This window comes from Tetrao urogallus (genome assembly GCF_951394365.1).
Source record: "Tetrao urogallus genome assembly, chromosome: 3".
NCBI classification, from domain to species: Eukaryota; Metazoa; Chordata; class Aves; order Galliformes; family Phasianidae; genus Tetrao; species Tetrao urogallus.
Genome location: NC_136815.1, coordinates 40,706,532 through 40,734,167, shown reverse-complemented (window position 1 = coordinate 40,734,167; position 27,636 = coordinate 40,706,532). Strand labels below are relative to the sequence as shown.

The following is a 27,636-nucleotide window of genomic DNA, read 5'->3' as shown; positions in this document are numbered from 1 at the left end:
TGCACACAAGTTTATTGTTGTAAAGTTAGAGGCTGGCCTAGTCTGGCAAAAGCACAAACCCCGTTAAAAAGCAAGACTTTTCCCCTCTCAAGGAATGCACAAAGAGAACCTTAACTGTCCGTATTCAAACGAGTTCTAACATGACAAGGAAGTCAATTAGTAAGTGGGTTTTTGTTTATTTGCTTGTTTTTCTTTTGTTTTGCTTGCTATATCTCTTTGTGTATATGTACAAACACCTGTGTTGTACAAACAGTAGCCAGAACTCTCACCTAGAGAGAGCTCTGACTGGCTGTGCACCCAAACTTCTGGACAGCCCAAAGAAACTGCTTTAATCCCAGAAGAGTAGGCAGATAAAACTGGGTTGCAGTTTGCATGAAGGATGCTGACCAGGAGTTCTGTACCATGTGTGCTAAGTAAGCAGTCCTGAACAATAATCTTGATGCTTAAAAGAGAGGCAATATTTCACAGTAAGATGCAAAATTCTAGTTCCTCCCTCTAGGACACGATCCCGACAAAAGAAAGCAGATAATAATAATAACAAAAAACCCAAATCATTTACATCCTACTCACAGATTCACCTTTACAACTAGTCTTCTGCTAAAATATGGATTAAAAAAAAATACTTATGAATACATAAATGTGCATATTCTTGCATATCCCATACATAAGAATGCAGTAAGCATTTCAGAGCACTAATATCTCTTGATAAAGCAGTAGAATAAAAACATTATTTGCACTTAATGAGACCCGAGGCATACAATTTTATCTAGAACATATCCAAAAAGTGATCTAATGGACGGAAAATCTTTGTAAATTTATGAGCGAAATTCAGCACCTGAAAACAGGTACGATTACACCATCATTGGGAAAAGTCATCATCCTGCGGCTGATAATATCAAATGCAACATCTTTATGATGTAATTTCATTATGTTGCTGACTCATTAGCATTAGTATTTGATATGTATCATGATTACAGAGTACTTGATACACTACATTATGATGTCAGCTACCATTACAACGGGATGAGGAATAAGAAATGAGAGGCATACTGTAGTTCATGGCCCATGACCATTCTAGGCTTGCACACAGTGAGAGAAAACAAAGCTAATGGGAAAAAAAAAAAAAAAAAAAAAAAAAAAAAAAAGGTTTATTTGATGTATTATTAATCAGTTTTTAATTACACCCTAGTCTTCCAGTTTAAAAAAATCACGGAATCCCAGAATGGCTGAGGCTGGCAGGGCCCTTCCTGCTCTGTCAGGGACACAAGAGCAGGGGTCCAGGCCCACATCCAGGCAGCTGCTGGAGGTCTCCGAGCAGCAGAGCCCACACAGCCTGTGGGCAGCCTGTGCCAGCGCTCTGTCACCTGCACAGCACAGAAGTGCTCCTGGTGCTCTGAGGGAACATCCTGTGTTCCAGGTTGTGTCAGTTGCCTATTGTCCTGGCTTTGAGCACTACCAAGAAGACCCTGGCTCTGTCCTCTTTGCAGATTTTTATAAATCTTAAGATCCCTCCTTAAGTCTTCCCTTACCCAGGCTGAATGGGTCCAGCTCTCAGCCCCTCCTATTGGGAGAGATGCTTCAGTCCCTTTGTGATCCTACACTGGGCCTTTTCCAGTATGTCCAGGTCTTGTGCTTCTGGTACTGAAAGCAGAATTTCTATTCAGCCAGTGTGAGCAGAACCCATTGTTTCTCTACCTCTGAGTTATAGAGGTAGCCTATAAAGGTTTATTAGAAATCCAATCTTGTATTTTTCCACATCAGTCCAATCCTGGATTTAAACTAGCTGGAAGATACTGAACACACTTTGCTCTTCTGTTGGCACAAGAGAAACAATCCAACCTTGAAACATGATGATCGGACCTGATACTGTTTCTCCAGCCCACCAAACTGAGGGGAGGTAACCTGAGAGGTCACGCAACCCTGCGCTTTCACCTACTGCAGGATCCCATTTGTTAGACGTTCAGGAAGCAGATCAACTTACCGTGAGGTGATGAGTTCTGCCTTCCAATTGCTTGTGATAAATTACAATGCTGGTGAACTAATATAAAACACACTAGCCAAAACTTGCCCGAGAAAGTTGTAAGCAGCTGGTTTGTAACGCTCTAAGCACTGGATTTTACATCCTTCAGAGGGAAAGGGAACGATTTCTTAAGACTGGTGAAATGGTTACACAATCTCCCCCCAGTACCTGCTGTTACAGGGCTTGGCTGCCCTTATCATCACAGCACTGACATAGCTCCCAACTTACACTTGTCTTTGTGCAGCCAAAGCTTGTGTATTATCTTTCTTTAAGAGGGCATGCACAAAGACTATCTGGCTGGTATTCTTCTAATCTGAGTGTATTATGACTGTTTCTCTCAGCTTGCATTTTCTGAGAGTCTTAAACATTTTAAAGCCATTTTGTGGACTGTAAATTGTGTGCCAAGTAGGGTGCATTATTCCATCCGATACCCAAGTGGTACCTCAAGGACAGCAGTATATGCAGCCCCTTTGATTATCTATGACACTTCACATGTAACAACTTCTCTTGTTTAAAGCAGTTACAACTCTGATGACACACCAATCCCAGGTATCTATTTTGCAGTCTGTTGTCTTCTATTTCACAGTTGAAATGCTGAATTTCTTTTCCTTACACGTTGTGCCTTACTGACCAAATTGCATCATATTCATTTCTGGCCATTATATCTCTTTGTCAAGAACATTTTAAATCATAAGCCTATTCTTCAAAGTTCTTTGGTATCACCTGAAAATTTTACAAGAGTATTCTCTGTTCTGGCATCTAATGAAAATATTGAACAATAATGGAACTGGGACAGAGGTGGTTCTGTGGATAGAATTCCATTTGATACAGTTTCCTACTTTGACAGAGAACTTTAGAGAAATACATTTCCATTTTGTATTGATTTCTTCTTAATTACTTGTACTCAGTGTATTTACAGGAACGTGGGACAGTATCAGAAGTCTCACGGAAATGAAATCTTATCTTCTTGATTTAGCATCCCCTGCTCTTCAGAGTTCAGCTCTGAAGATATCTCAGAGGACAGAAATGCTGAAGATATATCAAGTGAAAATGTGGCATCTTAGTCCTTAGTTTGTAACTTTATATCTGATTTTTGCATGACATTTTGCCAAGTCTATTCTTTCAATCAAGTTGATGAACTTTGTTCTTAGATCTTATTTATTCTGAAATAGGATGATGTGTGAAAGTTTTTTGTTTGACAAACCTCAGAACACAGGTCCTATAGAGAGACCAACTCAAGGTAAGCTTGCAGGGGAAGTCCTAAGTGATTGGAACAGGCAGTGACAAGAGCTCATTAACATTATTTGACTCTGGCAAGGAGGATAAAGATAACTAAATTCTGCTATTATTTGTTCTCATTACCTGGCTATCTCAGAATTGCCTGCTTCTAACAGAAATCTAAACAGGAAGAAAAAAAAAAAAAAAAAAAAAAAAAAAAAAAAGAAAGAAGAAAAAAGAAAGGCAGTCATGCAGTGTAATTCCAACGAAAAATGCTGGTAACAGAAATACTAAAGTAGGAACAACATGACCCAAGTCCTAAAATTGTAGTTGGCTGTAGCTATTCCTAACGGTAGGAAGCAGAACCAAGTCCAGGTATGAGCTTATTCTGCTCTACAATTACAGTGAATCTCCTGTGCTTGCAATTGTCTGAAATCAGTACATTCCCATCTGCCCCCCAGGCAGAAACAAGGCAGTATATACACACAGCAGCAATACCAAGGGTTGCATATCTCATCATCACCCCTCCACCTGTTCACTGCACAGTTTGGACCAGAGCAAAGAAGAACAAGCCTCTAAATGGCTATGTCCCCACTAGCATTCAGAATAGACCAACAGGGGCAGATTTATATAGCATATATTTGTATAGTTGACACTGAGGACTAGTGTCCATGTCGTAATGATTTCAGAAGGTTTTACACTGATCTTATTCTAGTCTAACTTCATAGACTGCATGCTAATAACTACATTCATGTGTGCCTAATATACCTAGATTATCTAGGTATATTCATGTGTGCCTAATATACCTAGATTAGAATCATTCCAAGGGAATCACTCTTGTGTGCTTCAAGGTGGCACTGTGACATGAACCAAAGCTTGGTAATGGCAGACCTGCCTAAAAACGCACTCCTGATCTGAGCTGTAATGCTAAATAAGCGTGCACCTGATGATGCTAAAGGGTGCTGAAGTTTCTGCATTCATTAGGTCTGCTGTTCCCTTTGCAAAGAACTGTATGGGTTCTGTTGCCAAAACCCTCCTCCCACTGCGAACAAGAGACAGAAAATGGCTAAGGCATACAATTGGGGCATTCATGGCAAAGAAATGAGTTCAGCTGTGTGAAGATTTTGAAAATTACAAAGTGATTTATTCTTGCTAAGTTTACCTTTATGAAATGGAACTGATTACACACTCTTAAGTTGTGTTATGTTTGACTCTAAGTTGTCAGTGGAGAAATTGTGCAAAGTGTGGATTGCACTGAGCCACTGTGTTAGTGCAAACACAATGCTGCAATGTAGTGTACAGTGGAGATGGATGCCTCTATCTAGCTTCCCAGGCACGCTTCAGGTCTGAAGCAATAGGTTGCTTTAGCTCTTTTAAATCCTCCCAGAGCTTATCCAGCTCTCCACAGGGCCTGCTCTCATGCCCATGTGCTCTAGAGCTTGGTCCACCAAAAAAGGAATTGGAGGAAACCTGTGTCTGCTGGGCACAGTGAGCTGAGTTTAACACTGGTCCTGTTGACTCAGCAGTAAAGGAAGCAGGGTAGAAAGCTGGAGGTGCAGGCTGAGGCCTTGAGTTCAAGCTGAAAATGGGGGAGGGATGGCAGCCTGAGAGCAATGAGGAGTGGAAGAGTATTATCTCTGGCCTGGGAGGGGCAAGAAGCTGTGGTTGTGGTGACAGCATTGGGCATAGGAGCGAGCAGGGAGGAGGTCGGGCGAGATGGAGGATTCTGATAGGGTCTGCTTGCCTCACCTTGCTTCATTCCCCTTGCACATCTGGAAGCTCAAATATGTTGTGAGCAGCACTGCAGGAATGGGCCACTGCCTGCTCTGCCACCACCTTCTGCAGACTGGAGCAGGGTGGGCAATTACTACAACCTGCAGTGCCCACCTCATCTGGCTGTGCTACTCTGAGTCATTTGTTTCTGCCGTGCCCCTGTCCCAAGTGACCTGGGATAATGAAGAAATTGCTGTTTGGTCTCACTTCTCCAAAACCTGCACTTACCATCATTTTCCAGATCACAGTTTAACAGATACTTCTCAAATGTGCTGGCTGATCCCTATGGTTAAGAAAGTGGTCCAACATATTTTCCAATGCAACCAAGAAACCAAAGTCATTTTAATACACTCAAGTAAAATGTTGCAATATGTGATTCTGCCTTCTGGTAATGATTAATTCTTTAGAAGCACACAGTGGATACAAGCTTTAAAAAAAACAAACAAACAAACAAATTTATTTTGGTTCTTTTCTATCTGTGTTTGTCTGCTGCTACTTTTGCCCAAATGATAAGGAAGAATGTAACACAAATTCCTTGTGTTTGCCTGACAAACCCCAACTATTATGTCTGTTCCATCTCAAAATAGCTTTTCAGTTTTCCTCAGGCAATCTCAGTCAGGAGCTTGGCTCTGCTGCCAAAGCATGGGTCTGTGCAGCTCACAGCCAGCAGCAGCCCACAGCACAGCAGACACCCAGCCAGGTTAGCACATTTACCAAACTGCTCACTAAACAAGCTGCCGGGAAGTATCCTGGAGCAGATCTTGCAGCCACACTTGCTCACAAATAACTCCCTCAGCAGTGAGCAGAGCTGGGTGGGAACCCCAGAGAGCAGACAGCCGGACTAGGAAAAAGCAAGAAGCAAGGAGTGGAAACAGCTCTGGGAAAGCAGGCCTGAAATAAGAGGTTGGTTTCTGGAAGCTCGCACATCCCCGTGCTACAGGACGGAACAGGTGAAGGTGTGCTGATGGGGCTGCACGGGGTGTCTTGGGCACCCGCACCTCTGCTGAGGCACCATGCAGGCAGCAGCCTGGGAACGAAACTCAGTATCTCGTACATCTGCTGCACACAGTAAATCAAGATATTTAGCGACCCACCCATTCATTTAAATTCTGCAGGTCTCTTATTTGCAAACATCAGGTTTGTTTCAACTTCTTTAGGTAAGCTTTTTTTTCTTTTTTTCTCCAGCTTTCGTATTTCTTTTCAAATCGGAAGCATTCTTCTGAAGGCAGGATGCACGGAACACAACCAGCCCCATAAAGATGCACACAGAGACCATACCTCACCCATGTTTTACCAGAGGGGCAGGCTAGGTCATCTCCAGAGGTCCCTTCCACTCCCTACGTTCTGTGACTCGTGATTCTTTAAAACGCAGACGGCTTTCCGAGAGGCAGCTACCCGCTGCAAACACCGCTACCAGGTTTCCACCAGGACCTGACGCTTCGCAACACCCGCTCACCTCCCCGGAGCCTTGTGCAGGCAGCGGGGCTCCGTTCCGCGCCGCCCCAGCCCGTGCCGGAGCCCCGGGACACCCGCGAGGGCCGGAGCCCACCCGGCGCGGAATCCCGCGGGGCTACGAGCCGTTACCTTGTAGTGGCGGAAGCCGTCCAGCTGCCGGCCGCTCACATACCGCCACCGCCACATCGCGCCGCGCCGGGCGGGGAAGGCAGCGGCGGAGCTGGAGGGGCCGGGAGGGCCGGGGGCGGGCGCAGGGCGGGTCTGGAGGGCGGCACCCACCCGCGCCCGTCAGGCCGGGGCCGGCTCCCGCTGCCGGGCCTCGACGCCGCCCGGCTCTGCCCCGTGCTCCCGCCCGTGTGGCGGGGCTCCCCGTGTCGGGGGTGTCCCCGGGCTCCGTGCCGGCGAGCTGCCGGTGGCTGGAGACGCCTTCAGTCTGCCGCCTTCGGGCCCTGAATGTGTTTTTCTGGTTAACTGTTTTTCTGCCTTCCGTATTGCAGATAGCGCGGAGCCACTGTTGGGCTGCAGATGCTCGTGAGTGCGCGGTTTTCACCTCGTGTTACCTTCACTGCACGCTGTTCGGTGGGGAGTTGTGCACGCTGTTCGGTGGGGAAGTTGTGCACGTCAGGGCGTGAGATCCTATTCACCAACGGGAATCTATCCAGCAACGAAATCAATTAAAATCCATTACTCAGCTCTTCCAGGCATTGTGAGAGCCAGTGTTATTTTACAAGCTGTGCAGGTTCGATAGGAATTTATATACAAGTTAAAATCACTAAGTGCAAGCTGTATACGATGGCTCTTGTTCTCTATGATTAATTACACATTAATCACTTAAGACACACACCCACATTCTGCTTCCAGCAGCAACATCTGAACGTCAGGCCTTGAAAACTGCCAGTGCGTAAGTACTGAGCTTCACGTTACTGAGTTAACGCTTCATGCCAGTCAGGAAAGGTAAAGTATTTGGATCCGACAATTTAAATTAATGTGCACTCATACACTGGATTTTGATTTGGGGTTTCCTTCACCTCCCATTGTTACTACCATGTTTTTAAGCTGTATTATGCTATCAAGATTATTTACAAGGGTGTCTGAGAAAAGGCTCGTGACTACTCCTGTAGTCAGCAGAGGGTTTGTTTATACAACTAGTTTACTAAAAGTGACTTGACCATTTTCTAGTTATCGCTTTCATTCCTTAACTCAGACACTCACAAACCTCAAACACAAAAGCAGAAATGCACCTGGACAAATATGAGATATGTGATAGATATGTAGTATCACAAGGTTGCAAAGGACCTACAAGATCATCTAGTCCAGCCTTCTCCTATCACCATTACTATCCAATAAGCTACTAAACCGTACCTCGTAGCTCCTCATGCAGATGCCTCTTGAACGCTGCCAGGGACGGTGACTCCACCACCTCCCTGGACCGCTCTTTGAGAGAAAGTTTTTCCTTATACCAAATCTAAACCTCCTCTAGTACAACTTGGGCCATTTCACTGGGTTCTCTTTGTTGCGTGGGAGAAGACCAAAGCTCTCCTCATCTCAACCTCCCTTCAGAAGTTGTAGGGCATGATGACGTCTCCCCTGAGTCTCCCTTTCTCCAGACTAAACAATCTCAGCTCCCTCAGCCACTCAGGTGGTAGAAAAGGCACTTGCTTTATTGAAAGGTAACAAAATATTTTTCCTCTCCACAGGCTTCAAAGTTTATCTTAAAAAGAATTGCTGCCAGGAAGATATTGATATAGAAGGTAGATACACACTGATAGATATAGAGCACAAATTTTATTTCCTTCACTCAAAACTCTCGCTGATGAACACATAAAATAATTTAAAAACAAAACAAAACTCTAGCAAATGCTCCATTATCCAGAAAATGCAAGATTGCGTATGTGTAAGAATGCAATTTTATGGATTTGTACCTCAGCATGTTCTGTGTCTGCTAATCATCACATTTTACTTTATTTGAAGCAGTCAGCTTTGGGTAGGAGAGTCTAAAAGAGCTGGGCCTGTTCAGCCTGGAGGAGGTTCCAGGGATCTCAGTACGTAGAAGTCTGAAGGGAGGGTGCAAAGAGTACAGAGCCAGACTTTTTTCTGTGGTGCCCAGTGCCAGGATAAGAGGCAACTCACACAAACTGGTACACAGGATGTTCCGTCAGAGCGCCAGAAGCACTTCTGTGCTGTGCACATGACAGAGCGCTGGCACAGGCTGCCCAGAGGCAGGTCTGCTGTGTGGGGTCTGCTACTCAGAGACCTCCAGCAGCTGCCTGGACGTGGGCTTGGGCCCCTGCTCTGGTGTCCCTGCAGAAGCAGGGCTTGAGTCCAACAGAGCCAGAAGGCACTGCCAGCCTCAGCCAGTCTGGGGTGCTATGGTATGTTCAGAAGTTTATCTCACAATTTATGTATTTATTTATTTATTTTCTCCCAGATGCTTTTGATGCTGTTTCAGACAGATGTTTCAGTTATGGTTCAACCTACCTATTCTTCACACAGGAATGTTGGAAAAGCAATGAAAGCAGCCTTAGTGCTATAGCACATTCCCTTGTATATGTTCTGGAAAATTACTGAGTTGTAGCCTGAGGAAAATAGAGCTCTAGCTGGCTCCAGTAAGTGGGTATTATGACCTGAAAGAACTTCCATTTCATGAATTTGAGTGTGGATGAAATAAACATTAAGGCAAATGCGCAAATCAGAGCACAGTTAACTTTCAGTAAAGGAAAGGTTTAAGTTTTATAAAATCTCTGGCTTGAATGTTCGTGGTAGTTCAGACTTTAGTACTTAAGAAATTACCCATACAGAGCTTTCTGCAGCTCAGAGGGAAATAATTTGAGGCCAGATCTGACTCCAGTGAAATTAGTAAGGGAATTCCCAAGACTTCAGAGCTGCTTGCTAATGATGTGTAGCACTGAAAGAAAAGTAGTGATTTATTATTTTGAAAGATCAGACACTTTGTGCCACTGGTGCATGGAAGACAATATTAGAAAGGAGCACTACACCACAGATACAAGTGTTACGAAAGAAAAAAGGGATATCACTGCATATCACACTGGGCAGTGGTACCATTTAATTTGCAGCAGAACTGAAGCCATAGCTTTGGGACTAAGAAGTCTGAAGTTTTACATGTTGTTTCCTAGGAAACATTAGAAAGCTGGAAATCATAAAAACTTAACACAGTCTACAGGAGAAAATGTGTTGGATCTACACTGACTTGTCTTTGATCTAGGCTAGGCTTTGGGATCACCTATTACCTGTTAGAAGCTGATCCTGAAACATGGGCTCTAAAATACTTAGAGTTATCTCCCTGTCTCATTCCAATTAAGTGGCTGGGATGTTTGTGACTTTCAAAACTTTGCTAAGGAAATGACTTTAACCAAACATCTTCCTCTGTGTTCGAATTTGACATTGTCCTTGAAGGTTTTATACACTGGAAAGCTTTTAGAATTGTAACTTAATGCTCCATCGGAGGAAATGAATCCATAAACTCATATTAGAATGAAGGACAGGCACATTCCTTCAATAGAAACAAGTTCTTCGAGGTTCAGTAATCCAAGCCTCCTTATCTGTTGATTAATTTGTCTAAAATACATTTTGTTTCTTTGAGAGAGAAGTTCTTTCTGCATGGATTTAAAAATGTCCATGCAAGCAACAGCAGAAAAATAAATGCCCTTTTTTGTTTTTATTTTTTTTTCAGATTTTACTGAAGAAATCGTTTTATTGATTACATGAAATTTCTGTTCTTTTAAAATAGATATTTAATGCACTGGGATACAAAGAGTTCTATTTCTTAATGTTTCCTAAGCAGTGGCATCATGATCTTGAGCACAAACAGTCAATTGGTACATCAGATCAAAGTATGGAATTAAACTATTGTTCATGCCTGCAAGATGTGATGACAGGTATAACCCACAGAAACTTTTAACGGACTGGAAGAACAATGTACAAGTATTACAAAGCTTCTTTAGGCCTTTGTGAAAAAGCTGGCTATCCAGTATTCTTTTTTCACAAAAAAATTATTTTTAAAACAATCACAGCTCTATTTTAATTCATACTATATAGGGTTGTTTTCTGGCTTCTTTCCTCTATTTCCATGTCATTTTAGTATTACTTTATGAAGAACATTAAAGCAAATAAATAAATCTGTTTATTGGGTCACTTTCTTGTGATTCCATAGAAGGAAATTCCTGCTAGATACAAGTATCTTGTAATCCTTAAAAGGAGACTACAGAAAAAAATAACACATATTCATTTATCTGGCTAAACCTTTGTGGTTTGAGTATTTCTGTTATTTAGCTCTAACATAACCTACCTAACTGAATAGCACAGTAATTCCTCTTGAAATATCAAAGAAAACCACCTTGACGATGCATAATTGAACTAATTTGTCAATCTGGTAACTGGAAAAGAAGTACTGCAAGCTTTTGGAAGGATGTGAACATACAGCTTTTAACTCTGTTTTGAACATAACAATCAAAGGCAGCATGAGTTGTAAATGATGATTCTGGCTCTTCTCTCTCTCTGCAAAATGCACTTTAATTAGTGTCAGTTTCACCAAGGGAATGTGAGATAGGTATTGGCCCAGGGTGCCTTGGAAAAAATACAAACTGTACAGTATAGCTGCAGATACATGCAATTATGGTTTAATAACAAAAATTAGTCATACAGTGCCTTCTAACAAAACATATACATTTACAAATTCTAGTTATGCTGAAATATAAAACATAATTCTTTTTTTTTCTCTTTCTTTTACAAAGATTGTTTTTTATTCTATCCTTACACCACCATTGACAGTCTGACCTTCTCAAGACAACACAAAAGCATTTAAAAATAACTGGGATGCCCTTTTTCTGCCAACGCTTCCTCCTGAATCAGGAAAACACTGTCAAAGGCTGTCAGCCTTCTTTGCCCTTCAGATGGCTGCAGTGACTTTTTGCAGCAAGACAAGCTCCATTCAAAGGCCCTACATTTTGGCACTGTTTATATTTTCTTGCCTGTAAATGCATGCCGGTGTTAGTTTAGAGTTGAACATGTTAAGCTCGTGGCTTAACAGCAAGCGAATTTCACATAAAGCATTTTGTCTTGTGTTGGCATTTTGCTTTGTTAGGTACGAGCTGTTTATTTCCTTGAGCTGTTAACACAGCACCCATCATCCCTGTCAGATCTGAGCGACGCAGACACCACCCAAAGGATTCCTCCTGCCCCAACAGCCGAAACACGGCTCTCCTCTCACTGCTCGGGATCACCACTTCACATGGCGAAGCGCCCCCGGAAGCCCGACGGCACCACAAAACCCGCCAAGCCTGGGCGCTAACACGCGCATGCGCGACGCTCTCCTCCGTGACGTCACCGGCCCGCCCAATGAAGAGCGGCGGCTCTGTTGGCGCCAAAGCTAGAAAGGGAGGCGGTGCGGCCGGGCTGGGGGTTCCTCTGTCGCCACGCCCCTAGGGCTCCCCTGCCACGTGACCGGGGTTCGGGCCGCCCTGCCGGGGGCGATGCCCAGTCGGAAGGTACCTGTGTGCGCGCCGAGGGGATCCGTGCGGGAGGGGGTGCGCGAGGCGGGTTAATAGCCGCGCTCCCCTCAGGGCGAGCTCCGGCCCCGCTGCCCGCCCTCGCCGCTGGGAGCTCGGGCCTTGAGGCTCCCCGGAAGGGGTCGACTACGGCCCGCTCCGACGCGTCCCGGACGCTGTGCCCTCCTCGCGTCGTGCCTTGGGGGTTTGCCGCGGTACGGCGGAGCCCCGCGGACGGGGCTCGGCGGCTTCGGTGGCAGCCGTGGAAAGTAAACCCCGGGGCTTTGGTCGGGGCGGGCGGGTTCCCTGACGCTCTCTCGGTGGCTCGGTCTCTCGGGGCGCGGGCGGGAAGAGAGCCAAGCGGAGGCGCGCGCCGTTCGGGGTGCTGCTGCTCTGTGCCCCCGGCCCCGTGCTGCCGCCTGGCGCCTGTGCGGGCAGCCACGGCACGGCTTAGGGTGGGACGGGCCTTAAACAGCGCCGAGCTCCAATCCCCTGCCGTCCCCAGCCGCCGGTTCGGGCTGCACGGGGCCCCCGGCCGGGCTGCTTTTAAACACCTGCAGGGAAGGGACACCTACAGGTACTCTGGGCAGCCTTGTACAGACCTCCAGTGTCAGGTGTAGGTGCTAAAAAAAAAAAAAAAAAAAATCGTTTATCTTTTTGGCACATGGGTGGAAATGGTATGAGTATTTCACCCCAGTTTTTTAAGTACAGCTAAGTTTAAAGTCATTTTTATTGAAAAATGTCATCAGGCTTAAGGTAACGTACTCTACTTCTTCTAAAGGTTCTATAAGTTATTGACTGTTGGAAAATACAGGTGAGCAACTGAGGCTGAACTAGATTGCTTTGACGTTTAATTACAGCTTTTTGGTAATAATTTGTAGACACTGTTTCTAGTTACTGTATCAATGACAGCTGTATTGGTCAGGTGAGAAGACAGCAGTCCTCTGCATTTGCTGACTATTCTATTAATTAAGCCACTTCAAGAAATAAACTGACCTGGTATTAACTAATGTGTGGTGTTATGATTGTATCTGAAATGTTTTGGATAACCTAATCATGAGAAAGCTTTTCTATATACTTCTGTTATCATCAGTTTGATTGGTAAAGTGCAGATTTATGTCTAACTACGACTTGGCACAAGCTATGTGCAAGAAGTGTATTTTAGTAGTATCCTTATTCTGGGAGGGCTTTCTCCCTCAGTGTTATCACAGTAACTTGTATTGATGCTTACGTAAGCATGTATAGGTTTAAAAAAAACGCTCAGCTTTCAAATGGTAATATTACATAGTTGTGTGTGTGTATATCCACATGTGTATCAGTTAATGAGAAAATAGGCTTTTGTTAACAGAAGTAAAATTAAGAAACATAAGAGTTTTAAAATATAAAAATATCCATCCCTTACATCAGCATCAGTAGGAGAAGTATTTTGTAAAATAATATATATATATATTTTTTTAAAGTGCATGCTAACAGCTGGAAGGAGGAATGCCAGGTCACTGTGACCATAGTAATGCAGCTCAGCATTTTTTAAAAAATTATTACAATTTGGTGAGAACACTTCTTAGTGAAGATTCTGGTATTCTTGCCAGTTGACTTTGGAAAGGATGTATGCTGGTTTTCATTAAGGAAAAAAAAAATATCTTGACTTGAAATAATACAGCCTGATTTTAAATCCTCGCTTGAATGTTTAAAATGCAAGGATATTTTAATATTTCAAACAAATGAAAACCTCAATTTCCATCCAGGCACTGAAAATGGAAACTCTACGTTCAGGAGCTCAGTGGCATGAATGCTGAGTTCTGCTGAGAATGAGATTTCTGTTGTCAAATTCAGTTTTATGCAGTCTTAAAATTGGGCTCTTAAAGCCTGGAACTCCTTTGTTCTAATTTATGAGTGTTTTCATGCGAAGACTGTAAAGATGAAGGTGAAGGATGAGAATGGTTGTTGGTCAGTGTTTGATATCATTCTGTGTCCTTCTGTGATGTATTCAGAAGCTATTTTTAATGGGGGAAAAAAGTCTTTGAGATCAAGAACTTCAGCATCTTGCCTGCTCTGTGCTAGAGAAGAATGCAACAAGTGTATTGAAATAATTTTTGTTCTTAAGTGGTGCAACTAACCGATCTGCAGGTCAGTAGCAGGAGTCATACAGCAAAACCTTTTCTTTTTTGTCCTTCAGCTTGTGTTGTTTTTGTGTTAGAGAAAGTGATGTATCAAAGAGATGTTGCTGGCGTATGCATTAGATACAGTACTGGGTCATGCTTTTGTGGGGGTTTGTTTTGTGGTTTTTGGCACAGGCTCAAGGAAGTGAGATTGTGTGGTGTGTAAATGGCTGTGTGCAGTTAGTAGACATTGAACATATGTCCCAGTGACTGCATTTAGGGTGCCTCTGCTTAACAAATATTTGCAGAAGTAATGATATATGGATTGGTTGAGTGGAGATGTTCTGGATAGGACCATCTAGTTAAAAATCAAAACCAGCACTCCAGCCTCATACGTTTAGCAGTCTGGTGTCCAATCATTATGTATTTGAGATGTCTCTGTCTCACTTTTCCTCACTGCACACCTCTACCCATGGAGGCTGAGTTGCCCTTTATTTTGCTGAGAGTTACTGCAGGGATAGTGAGGGAAGGATTGTTTTCTGTGCCTTTGGCATGGAGGGGTTGATCCTAATCCAGTGACACATGCAGCACTGTTATTTTTTGTTGTTGTTGCTTAAAAGGAATTGCTCCAGAGAAAAAGTACAGTGCTTTCATGAACAGAGGTCAGCAGACAATTTCTGCATAAGGTAGCCATGCTAGTCTGAATTTAAACTCAAAATTAGAGAGCGTATTTTGTCTCCAGACACTGTGCTCAAATCTACAAGATTATTCTGTGGCCCTTCTGAGTACGTTTTGATTTTTGAGATGCACTGGATCCATGTGGTCTAGCTTCTTTGAACTTCACTAATACCAATACCTTGGGTTTGGATACTTCATGTGCAACATATTACCTAATATATTTTTGTGTCCCACTTCTATGCCAGAGGAAAAAGATAGATTAACTTTGTGACTTGAGGTGGAAGGAACTCACTGTTTGTGTTGCTGTTCTTTAGGAACAGCATGTCCTTTGGACTAGCTTTGTTAGCAATACTGAGAGAAACGAGTTTCTTCAACTATCAGTTTCCCTGTTGCCCTGAAGCAGACCGGAGCTAAACCTTGCTGTTCGTGTGCCAGCCGGTGTGTTCCCACAGCAGCAGGTCTCTGTGCAGAGGTGTGAGGGGCAGCAGCTCTGCAGGGTTGGCTGGCACAGCCGTTGCCTTTCCCAGCACAGGCACAGTCCCACGGTGCCTGTGAGCTGTGCACAGTGCTCTGCAGAGCTGCCCCCATGGCTGGTGGTTGGAGCCTTCGTCCGAGAGAACTCAGCAGTGTCACCTGTGTTCTTAAGTATTTGTCTTTTGAGCTTTGTCTGTGTAAATCTAGCTTTATTTTTCTGTTCCACAGAGCATTCATATTACAGCTTTCTATTAAAAAAAAGTGCTTTGTTTATATGAGCACAAGTTGTTTTATGCACGTTGAAATATATGCGTTTTACATGGTGTATTTTTCTTTTTTAAAACACTGTGCATATGTGTGTATATATATGCATATATATACGTAGTGTGTGTGCCCTCTTTTATATGTGCCTTCCCACAGCACTGATGCTACCTCATCTGCCATGGCACACTGCACTTATTATGCAGTGTTCTTTTTGCTTCCATTGGTACTTGCGCTGCAGAGAAACTGAGGGATTCTCCATGAAAAGGGATTTAATGATTTTTAAGGGTAATATGGTGAGAAACAGGACATAGTCATTCTATAGTGCTGTTTAAAATGCTTCCTGACAATAGAAATTCATTACAAAGCCTATTTTATGTAACTCTTGGTACATGCATTTGTGTGGCTTTTTCAGTTGTTTCCAACTGCCTCTGCTTTTAATTGACCATCAAAAGCTGTGTATTGTAAACCCCCGAGCAAGTCATAGTGATGTTACTGACACAGATGCACATTCTTTCAAATTGCAGTACCCCAGTTAAGAAACATGACTGGATGAACCACATTTTCATAGAATCATAGAATCACCAAGGTTGGAAAAGACCTAAGAGATCATCCAGTCCAACCGTTCACCTATTCCCAATAGCTCCCACTAAACCATGTCCCTCAGCACAACATCCAGCCTTTCCTTGAACACCCCCAGGCTCGGTGACTCCACCACCTCCCTGGGCAGTCCATTCCAGTGCCTGACCACCCTTTCTGAAAAGTAATACTTCCTTATGTCCAGCCTGAATCTCCCCTGCCGTAGCTTGAAGCCGTTCCCTCTGGTCCTATCACTAATGACACGAGAGAAGAGGCCGACCCCCAGCTCACTACAGCCTCCCTTCAGGAAGTTATAGAGAGCAATGAGGTCTCCCCTGAGCCTCCTCTTCTCCAGGCTGAACATTCCCAGCTCCTTCAGCCTCTCCTCATATGGCCTGTGTTCCAGACCCCTCACCAGCTTTGTTGCCCTCCTTTGAACACGTTCCAGGGCCTCAATGTCTTTCTTGCAGTGAGGGGCCCAAAACTGGACTTTGATCTGCCACATACTGCAGGTTTTGTTATGCAAAATTTATCTTGTATAGGTTTAGAAGTCCTGATAGCGTACACATAGGCAAGCTTTCCAACATTGGTTAAGGTTCCAAAAATAACTAACAAAGCAAAAATTAACAAAGGAATTGACTGGAATCCCCTTTTTGAAAAATACAAATAGATCTTAATCTGCGTTCAAATTACTGGCTGGGTATTCCTATGTAATCTACAGTGGGATTACAAATCAGTTGGCATTATGTATGTGCCTGAATCTATTCTCTGTGTTTCAGTGTATAATTAGGACTGGTTTAGTGTATAAAACAGGACTGGTTGACTGAAGGGCAAACCAAGGTGCTGCTCACTGTGTGCTTTTTGGAAGTACCTTTTTCATTATGGCCAGCACTCAGAAGTTAAGGAAGAAACAAATACACATCAGACACAAAAGCTGCCCCTGACCTCTTTCTTTCCCCTGTCTTTATGTGCTGATTAACATAGCTTTGGTGTACTTCTTAAGTACTGTCAAAGTGTTCTAAAGTGTTTCAGCAGCAGAGTGAACTGAAATCTTTACTGTGCTCAAGTTCAATTTATATGTGTAAACTGATGTAGAGTCTTAGAGGTAACAGTTTAAACTGGTTTCACGTGTAAAATCTATTGCATGAAATTAGTGCTGGATGCAAATGAGGAGCCTGTTTTCATAGCTTACTTGATAGTCCAAATGACTTTCACATTGCACGTAAGGAAAGTGCATCACTTTATCTGCAACTATGGAGAAATGGATGAAAACAAATGTTATTTGTGAAGCTGAAAGAGTTCTGCCTGGTGTTCTTGGTATTTTGCTGCTTGTTGTTTAATGGAGCGCTGGCTATTGATTACCTGGTCTGACCTCCTGCACAACACGGGATTCAATCAGATTAAACGAGAATTTGAAGGATTTATGTAGTTATAATGTACTTTACTGAGCTGCTCTTGGGACTGTTGTCCTCATTGGGCAGCTAACAGATACTACAAACTGAACGTAGATGAGCAGTGAAAGGCACACTTGTCAAAGGTCAGATTTAGCCGTGACAATTAGCGCTACTGTTGTCGTGTGGTGTTGCGCAAGAAATGCTTGGAAGTGTTCAGAACTTTTTCCATCCGTTTTAAAATAAGGAGTTTGTTTGGAAGTATTTAGAAAAAGGGAATGTCTAGGTTAAGTGAATTTCACTTGAGAAGCATTTTGCACGTTCATGTTTTTGATGGGTTTCTTTTTCTTAGCGGAAGCGGTTTTGGAATGCAGAGTGCGCGTCCTTCCCAGATGAGACAACCCTACAGCTGAAAAAATCAAGTCTCAGGGCATCAGTGGCTGCAGCTTCCATTTCCAGTGCGTGGCTTAGGTGTGGGGATGGCTTTGAGAGTACTTCTATGCTGGAGGTAAAATTGCTTAAAGGTGTAAGAAAGCATGGTCTTCCTGCCCCTTTTTGACATTTTAATGCTGAAAATAGTGTCTTTTGCTCTTCACAGGGTTAGATGTCAATCTTGTCATTGTCACAGTGAACTTATATTTTCCTCAGTGATGAAAGTTAAGCTTTCATGTTAATGTTCTCATGATACTACAGTGTAGTAGGAGACTGAAAAATCTGTCTGAAGATGTGCTCAGTTGTGGTGGGTGTATAATAACAGATCTGAAGTATATTGCTATAAGGACAATTTTAATTCAGTGTGGATAATCTTGATTACATCTCTCTTTCTAGTCACTGAGATCTGCTGATAATAAATCTAAGACTAAGAAGCACCTTGGACCACTCTTAACAACTGCTGAAAGCCCAGTTGGTATGTTACAACAATGTTGTCTTGGTACTGTCAAAAAGACTTCTACTTTTTGTCCCTTATCAAGGTGTAAGCTGCTAGAAGTACTGGTTTTCTTCTGTGTTTGTACTTAGAATCTAATTTTGATGAGACAGTCCTGATGCTATTGTGATTGAGCTCCTCTCTTAACCTGGAATGCCAGCTCTGCAAAAACTTTAGCTATTGCTCTTGAACAGGTAGACTATTACTAATATAGTATATACTATGTATCTTGGCAGGGACGGAACACTGTCCACAATTTTAAGAGCAGGAAGTGAAAACCAACTTGTAGCTGTCTAGATAGAGGGTGAAATAATTCTCACTTCACTTTAGAGACTGAGAAGCAGGCATGAGAGAAACAAGGTATTGTATAAGTATGAGGAATAGACAGTGAAACAGAACTTTGTCAGCATCCTGCATTCACCATCTTCTGTATGTACCTGAGTCTGTTTAGTGTTGTGATTGGAAAAAGAACCCTAGGCATCGTGAGGAGTATGAGGACTTATGGACTGTCTCCATATCTTGCACTTTTTGAGTCCAGAGGAAAGGAGAAATAGGGCAGTGATTTCTTCAGTCTTTGTCTTTCTACTTGCTCTAGCAGCAGAGAGAATCAAAATGAAAATAAAGCATGACTGTATAAGAAATATTTAAGTTAACTTTCCTGTATTGATCTCTTGCTTGCTGACAGCACTAGTAAATTTTTTCCAGTTCAAAAACAGTTTAGCATAATTCTTATAGGATTTTTTAAATTTAACTGTACTGTATTTCTGTAACGATCTAAAACTTTACAATTCTCTTTAATAGGATCTGCTGCTGAAAGCTCTAAGGAAGTTGAAGACATAATTTGGACCTCTAGTGGCAGTGATTTTTCAGATAATGAAAATAAAACATCGATTTCAAGGTTACACAGCAAAAAAAGCCTCACTTGCAAAGCAGAGAAGTCACAGGGCAGGCATTTTTTGTTAGAGGACAGAAGTGATGAAGGTAAGTCCAAACACGAGCAGATTTGTCAAGGAACTTTGTCAGCTTCAAGTGCTGTGACAAAAATACTGCAAGATCATTCTGGCTAAAGGACATGACTTAATCAGAGTAGGTCTAGATCATTTGGAGGACTTTTTTTCATCGTATCAGTGAGTATAGCATAACCTCTTATTATAAATTATGTAAAAAAAAAAATATTAAACTCTGGAGTCCATTTTGTACCATTTCCTTTTCCATGCTGGTGTTGTGAACACCTTCCTCTGCCTGCTCTGTTCTTCTAGTGGGTGTTGCTGCCTCTACGTATACTGAGTAGATGTGGCAGGCTTTGCAGCTGCAGATAACATCATTTTACGTGGCATGAGTTTTCATTTCAGTACACAGTATTCCTTGTTTTCTCTGCTAGCTGTATTGTGCAAGCAACCATGAGTTTTGTTTCTAGGACTTGCTTTCTATTTCATGGAGCAAGGCATGCCAGATAGCAGAGACTTTGATTAAAGTGCAGCTGAAGACAGAAAAATCTTGTGTATTTTAGTTGATTAGGATAATGTTTAATTTGCATTAGAACATGAGTATTTTCAATGTGATTACTTGAGCTGGATCTGAAGCACTACAGACGGACTTCAGATCCTGGTTATCTGGTAGCTTTCAAACAGGACTGTGAGTTGAGCAAATGGATTGACTAATTTATGTGTGACAAGGTAAAACTTGGGGTTCATACTGCCATCAAAAGTTGCATGTGGTGTGACACATAGCTTCAAGAGACCTCTTTGTGCTAAACTAGTCACCAATGACTATATTTAAAACTTTTTCTATATAGCTTGCTTGTTTTTTTCTATATAGCTTGCTTGTTTTTAGAAACAGAAATGAATTCACACAGGCAAACCAGAGCTTTCTGTTTATTTGTCTGGGTGGCTTCAGAATTAGGAAGTTCTGTGAAGAAATTAGTGATAGGGGGGTTGGACTCGATGATCTCTGGAGGTCCCTTCCAACCCCTACAATTCTGTGATTCAATTCTGTGAAACTGTTGTAGCACTGTAACAGAGCATACTACCACTGTTCCACATATCTGTAGAGATGCCTAGAGCATCTTTACATGTAGGTGCCTCCTTTCTCTGCTGTCTGCAAAAGCAATACAAGCAAAACTCAGGTCTTCAGTTGTCTTCCTCCAAACTTTATCTTTTCAAAATTGAATGAGGTTCTTTTTGCCAGTAGCTTGTGCGCTGAGACGCTTGGACCCGAAGGTTGAGGAGGCCTGCTGCAGCAACTCAGGCTTCCACTGCCTTTCAGAAGATCCTTGTAGATGAGCACATGTGTATTTCTGGACTACGTGGTTTCGAGTGTGGTGAAAGAGCAGTGTCTGTGTTTATTGCCATTTTGTCACTGTTCTTTGCTTGAAGCAAGCACATATTTTCTTGTGCCTGATTGTTTAGGAGAAATTAATACGAACATCTGTCAAAGGTTTGGTTTGCAGACCTGTGTATTTGGGCATGGTTTTACAAGGTTACCATTTCAAGTATTTTTTTTATGTGTGGGAGTTACCACTCATAACAGGTGCTAATTTCCATCAGCTTTGCAGCCCTTCTAGGTCACTGTCTGATGCATTTGCTTTTACTTAAAACAGTTAATTCTGAATAAGTACACTTGGAAAAAAAAAATCTGATTCAACTGGATGGAAAAAAGCCCATAACCACTCTAAATCCTAAGAAATTAACAACTAAACCAAGTACTTACCTAAGTAGTTAAAAATGCTGCCTCCTTATGGGCAGCGCTTTGTATTTTTATTTTTTTAATATATTCATTCATGGAAGTTCTGTATGGATTTTATGAGGGATGGGATCATAAAGTAGTTAAACATAAAGGCAGGTTCAACATATGTAGCAAAAAAAAAAAAGCACAAAAATTGTGCTTTTCCCAAGTCATGGATAATTAATGTTTTACTGTTTAAATTCATATTTTTGAATAATATGTGGAATGAATAAGAAACATTATTACGAATTTTCTTTAGATGAATCAGAGTTTATTGACTGGGAGAAGGATAGTGATTCTGCAGATGAATGTAATGAATCTGAGAAAGATGACAGCTCACTGGAGATATCGGACACTGACTCCTGCACAAATCTTAATTCTCTATCTGTCCAAGAGGAGAATGATGAGCTTTGTAAGGTAAGAAAGCGTTTTCTTTTAAAAGGAGTTTTTCTCTTATAATTATGTAGTGTATTCTTATTTGATTGCACTTAACTTGGAGGAATGTGAGGCTTCTCTTTACCTTAACTTCAAAAGGAATCCTGTTCGCAAGAATTTCGGGATATTTTCTCTGACTGCCAAATCTCAAAACCACCAGTGCCCCACACCTAGAAATTGGAAGGCTCCTCCCTGGGGATCATCCAGTTCAACCTCTGTGCTGAAGGCAAGATCTGATAGAGTGAACTGCTCAGGGCTGTGTGGTTGTGTTTTGAGTACCTTCAGGCTTGAGGACTCCACAGTCTTTCTGAGCAAGCTGTTTAATCACTCTGAATAAAGTTTATTCTTAAATGGAATTTCTTGTATTTCAACATGTGCACAAAAAGATGTCCTGGATCTAGATTTCTTACCAGAAATATGGTGATCTGGATTCTTTGTAGCCCTTGTCTAATGGCTTTCTCCAGCAAGTCAATGTCAATTTCCTGTTATGTGCTGGATCAGACAGCTTCTTATTTCTCTGGAGTGTTTTGAGAGCTTGCCTACATCAAATTCAGTTATTGTGCATAGGACATAATCTCTGAGCGGTGGTGAGGTAACAGACTAATGAATATAGGACTGTCTTTTTGGTGATGAGGATTGGAGAGCTTAGGAAAGGCGGAAGTAAATACTGAATCATATCAGCTAGGACTGGTAGCGTTTCTATTCTTGTATGGGGGAGGTTTTTTAACTGCGGAAAATAAAACTTAAGGCATGTCCTATCAAGTACAGAATAAATGTTTAATAAGAAGAGCTTTTGCAGTGAAATGAGTTGTATTAAAAGAGTTGAGATTTGACACCATTCTAGGCCAGGCTGACATTGAGCTTCTCTCTGGTGCAGCAAGCCAGGCGCATCTTCACGAGCGTCTCCAGTGAGGTCCTTGCTCCTCTCTGTTCCTCGGCAGTGTGGGGGGCTGGGGTTGGCGTATGTGGTGTATGAGGGCTGGCATTGCTGGGCCTGGAGGAGGCAGAACAGAGGTCTGACCATACAGAATCATAGAACTGTGGGGGTTGGAAGGGACCTCTAGAGACTGTGGAGTCCAACCTCCTGCTAAAGCAGCTTTGCTGCAGTAGGTCACACAGAAAAGTGTGCAGGTGGGTCGTATCTCCGGAAAGGGAGACTCCACCGCTCCTCTGGGCAGCTTGTTCCAGTTCTCTGTCACCCTCATAGTAAAGTTTTTCCTCACAGTAAAGAAGCTTTTCCTCATATTCCTATGGAACCTCCCGTGCTGTTTTTCACCCCTTGAAGTAACAGGAGAGTAACCTGTCCCTTCGAGGAACCGAGTGAGAGGACGAAGGGCGGTGTCACCACATGAGGACGGCGTTCCTCAGCGAGGGTGGCTGAGCGCTGTATGAGGGGCCGTGCAGCCCCGTGCTGGGAGTGCCGGCATGCGGTTAGCGAGTCCCGCACTGCTGGGCGCGCAGCCCCTCGGGAGCCTAGCGCCGGTCTCCAGCTGCTCCCTCCGTGCCCACCAGGGGGCGCCGCAAGCCCGCTCTGCGAGCGGCGGGCGCTACCGGGCAGGGCCGTTACCTGCTTGCACGTCGGGTTCGAGGGCGTGAACCTGGGGAACAGACCCGGGATTTGTGCGAGCGGTAGAAAGTCGTCCCGCTTCTACTACATCAGCATGAGTTACCCCGCTGTAGATGGAAATTTGGATAAATTTTGAGACACTTCAATATTAGTAAGAGGTGAGCCCTCATGAGAGGGCTTTTCAGATGCAAACATACGGAATGAAATTGTTTAATCTTAACCAGAATATTTACAGTACTACAGGAGTCCCTGAGTAAACAGGACAGGAGGATACCTTTGCGGGTTTCCCTTTTCCAGTCAGAGTGTCACGTGGTGGGGGTTTCCATGGGTGGTCAGCCTTACCAGTGAACTTTCCTCTGGGAACTTGATGTATGTAGGAGGGCACAGCCCCAGTGATTGCACATGTCATTTGCATGCTTTGCTGTGCTTGGGATATGCTGTTTTCCTAGGAAAAATAGCAGACAGTTGGGATGGTTCCAAGAGAGAATACAGAAAGTGCTCCTCACAGAAGGTCACTTGCTGTTTCTTTCAAGAAAAGCCTCTTAGTTTTGAGGCATAGTTCATGGTGCAGGGAGGAAAAAAGCCAGATGTTGATATATCATTTTTGTGGTGTTTACTAAACCTCTGGAACCCAATGAAGTGTGTGGATAATCAAAAGACCTTGACATTTATTTTATTCCACTTCAAAATGCACCAAACACCAGGAGGTTCTAGAGGTTTAGGATTGCTGCCAAATATCTTTATTGTACTATTTATGTATGATAAGAGTATGCTAGGCTTCTCCTGGGAAATGTAAAAAGGTGAATAATTATTTTTTCCAATGTATTAGTAGATCTAATTTGAAAAATACTTCTATTCAGTGACAATTAACTATGCAGAAAGACTTGTATTGGTACAGAGATGAAACTTCTGCTTGTGTCAGGTGTAAATCTAGTCTCATTTCAGTCTGTGTTTCATCTTAAGTTCTTATGCAGTGCCTTTCTTAGCAGCTAGCTGCCTCTGATGTGTGAAGCTACTTGGCAGAGAGTGAGGAAGGCAAGTTGAATTTAGCCTTGGGGTGAGCAACTATTAACTAATTTCTGGTTTTGTTCAGAATTTTTGGAAAAAAAGAAAAGGTGTGAAATATGGCAGTCTTTATTTGTATGTCTTTAAGGGATGGGAGAGTTTTATTTTGTGATTACTAAATTTTCTTTGATTTATAACTGGTTGAATTTTTGTTTAAGGTGATGCAGAAGAAAGTTCTAGCAAGGCCTGATCCCAGAAGGTTTTATTCTGAGAGCTCCTTTGCTCTCTGTTGTCTGTGAAGGAAGCCTAGTTGATGTTTTGTTTGGAGACAGTGTTGCTAGAATAAAGATTGAAGCTAATGTTAGTTTTTTCAGCATCCACATTTTCCAGAAGAGCATTATCTAATGAACTCAGAATTGATCTCATGCATTTACATGCATTGGTGATGACTACTTTGACTTGCGCAGAGGTCTTCTTTTATGAGCTTAAGTTCCGTATTGTATTAATCTTTAAGTTGCTTGCAATTTATGCATTATATGAAATCTCATGAAATGGTTTCTGTTGTAAAGGGACCCTAAAGATTAGTTCTAAATCCATTGCTGTGGTCATGGATTGCTCCCACCAAATCAGACTGCTCAGGGCCTGATCTAACCTGTTCTTGAATGCCTCCAGGGATGGGTATCCATAGCTTCCCTGGACAGTCTGTGCCAGTGCCTCTGCACCCTCTGAGTAGGGAATTTCTTCCTAATGTCTAAATGTAAATCTACCATCTTTCAGTTTAAAGCCACTACCCTTTTCCCTATCTCTATAATCTCTGATAAAGAGTCCCTCCCCAGCTTTCCTGTAGCCTCCCTTCAAGTACTGGAAGGCTGAGATGCGGTCTCTCCAGAGACTTTTCTTCTGCAGGCTGAACGCTAACTCCTTCAGCCTGTCTTCATAGGAGAAGGTCCTCCAGCCCTCTGATAATCTTCCTGGTGCTCTGGACTCAGTCCAACAGCTTCATGTCCTTTTGCCAGTGACCTCAGAGCTGAATGCAGTGCTTCAGGTGAGGTGAATCTCGAGAGAGCAGAGTGAAATGGCAGAGTCACTGCCCCACGGGCTATGCTTTTCATGTAGCTGTGGATACAATTGGCTTTCTGGGTGCAAGCATGCTTTGTTGGGTTGTGCTGAGCTTCTCATCAACCAACAGCCTTCTCCTCAGGACTGTTCTCAATCAATTCTTAGCCCAGCTTTTTTTGTGCTTGGAGCTGCTCTGACAAGTGCAGAACTTTGCACTTGTCCATATTGAGCTTCATGAGGTTTGCACTGACTCACCTTTCAAGCCTGTACATGTCACTCTAGATGGCAGCACTTTGCTCCAGTGCATCAGCTGCACCACTCAGCTTGGCTTCCTTGGCAAACTTGCTGAGAGTGCCCTCAGTCCCACTGTCCACATTGCTGACAAAGATATTAAATAGTGGTGGTCGCAGTGTCACCAGCCTGAGGAACACTACTGTTCTTCTTCTAGTGCTGTTGTATGTGAATTTGTGCTTTCTGCCATGAACCTCCTACTCTGCAAGCATTCTCTGTCCCTTTGTGCTAAGTGGCATCACCTCTGCAAATTCTTATCCAAAATATTTTGCAGCTTTATCCCTTAAAGTAGTTTCATGTAATGTGTAATTTCTGTGTCTTGTGGAGTACAGTTGTCTTGTCCTGTGTTAAACATCTTTGTTTCTGATGGGTGTCCAGATTTGCTTGCTTTCTATGCACAGAAAGAGTTATTCCAGAATGATGAGAAGACGTTTTGTGCCCTTTACAGTGTTAGAGTATAAGAATTAAGAATTCTTCTGTACTTTCTATACAGCACAAATAAAACTTAGATGGTTGCAGCAGATACTTTATTGCAGAATGTGCTAATAAGCTTACCTGCTAATCTTGACATCTAATGTGGCTGAAAATCCATCAAAAAGCTACGTAAGAGCTTGTTTTCTTGAAATACGGATTGGATGGAACTCTGAAGTATCTTGTTGAATGATAAGCAATTAAAGATAATCATCGTATTTTGTTTCAAAACTTTTTAAAGGGATCCACAGCTGTGATCTCCGTTTCCTTCTGTGCTGCGGTCTGTGTGCACTGATAATTGGAGATCTCATGTGGTTTTTGTGCAGTTGTGTAAAAGTTGATTTGATCCTTTTTGAATGAAAGGAACTTTAGATCATTTGAAATGCATTATTTGAGACCTTTCCTAGGTGTGAATTATTGTATATGTATTCTTTATGGAGTTGTACAATCACCAAGGTTGGAAAAGGACCTCCAAAATCACCCAGTCCAACCGTCCACCTACCAGCAGTATCTCCCCACTAAACCATGTGCCTTAGTATGACATCTAAATGTTTCTTGAACACCTCCAGGGATGGTGAGACCACATCTCCCTTGTTCCAGTGCCTTGCCACTCTTCTAAAGAAGAAATTTTTCCTAACATCCAATCTGAACCTCTGCTGGTACAACTTGAGGCCTTTTCTTCTTGACCTATTGCTACTCGCGTGGGAGAAGAGACTGACCCCTGCCTCTCCATAAACTCCTGTAGAGAGCTGTAAGATCTCCCTTGAGGCCTCCTCTACTCCAAGCTGAGCAATCCCATTTCTCTCAGCCACTTCACCATAGGACTTGCGCTCTGAGGCCTTCTCATCTGTCAAAATTGTGTCCAATCAGTTGTTAAGTACATTTATTTTATTGCTGTCTTAATGTGTAGGTTTTTTTTTCAGAAGTCTCTCTTCCCCTGTGGTGTTAAATGGGGAAGTTCAGCGTCATATTTTGAAGAGCTCACTTAAGTGAGAGGAAGAATCATGCATGGCCAAGATTTTGCTTATGTTTCTGGCCCTGTTTTTGTCTTTGCTTTTTTGATCTATTACAGTGGTAATTATAGCTATTATTGGCTTGGTGTGTGGAATTAAGCATAGATCTATTGTTGTGTAACAGATTTTAAAATAGGCTGTTTCAAAGTAGGGGCTCATTATTATGGCAAATGGAATTTGTGTCGTCTGTCAGACTGATGACTTAACACTGATAAAGGATGATGATGTGACTGTATTGTTGCAAGCAATTGTTTTTGTCAGTCCAATGCTAAAGGAAGTCTGTTGGAATATATACAAGAAATGCACAAGCTTACATTATTTCCAAACATGTAAATCTAATTAATTTAAGTCAATTTAATTCAAGCTCCTCAAAGGCTCAGGTACAAGGTCAGATGAGGTTGCTGAGCACTTTCATCCAGTGGGATCTTGAAAAACTCTTTAAGAATGGTGTTTGCACAACCAGTCTGGGCAGTGTCCATCTTCTTTCCCTGCCTCTCGCCTCTCTTATCCCTTCTTCCCCCTGGAAAAAGTGAACCTTGCTTTTCTGTAGAACTGGTCTCTTCATAGACCTTCTAGTGTAACATATTAGTCAAGACTTCAAGTTGGTAGTAAGTGCAGGAACAAATGGCATTTGAATTCATAGTGGTGAGATAAAGTGATTTACACCTAGACTACTGGACAAAGCTGAAGAGGT

The 27,636-nt window shown here is 42.7% G+C and overlaps 2 protein-coding genes across 2 annotated transcripts in view; one reads left to right on the top strand and one right to left on the bottom strand.

The window, feature by feature from the left end:
• The window catches only part of LOC306944752 (ethanolaminephosphotransferase 1-like), a gene marked incomplete at both ends in the record, with an annotated part of 46,088 nt that extends 39,436 nt beyond the window's left edge, over positions 1–6,652 (bottom strand). The window contains one exon of the mRNA XM_079533349.1: positions 6,596–6,652. Coding sequence (XP_079389475.1) covers positions 6,596–6,652 — 57 coding nt within the window. The remainder of the gene's footprint in view (positions 1–6,595) is intronic.
• A 5,303-nt stretch (positions 6,653–11,955) lies between these two features.
• Positions 11,956–27,636, top strand: part of SPIDR (scaffold protein involved in DNA repair) — a gene marked incomplete at both ends in the record, with an annotated part of 199,584 nt that continues 183,903 nt past the window's right edge. Inside the window, 5 exons of the mRNA XM_079533238.1 lie at positions 11,956–11,970; positions 17,805–17,960; positions 18,281–18,359; positions 19,179–19,358; positions 21,361–21,518. Of these exons, the coding sequence (XP_079389364.1) occupies positions 11,956–11,970; positions 17,805–17,960; positions 18,281–18,359; positions 19,179–19,358; positions 21,361–21,518 (588 nt within the window). The remainder of the gene's footprint in view (positions 11,971–17,804; positions 17,961–18,280; positions 18,360–19,178; positions 19,359–21,360; positions 21,519–27,636) is intronic.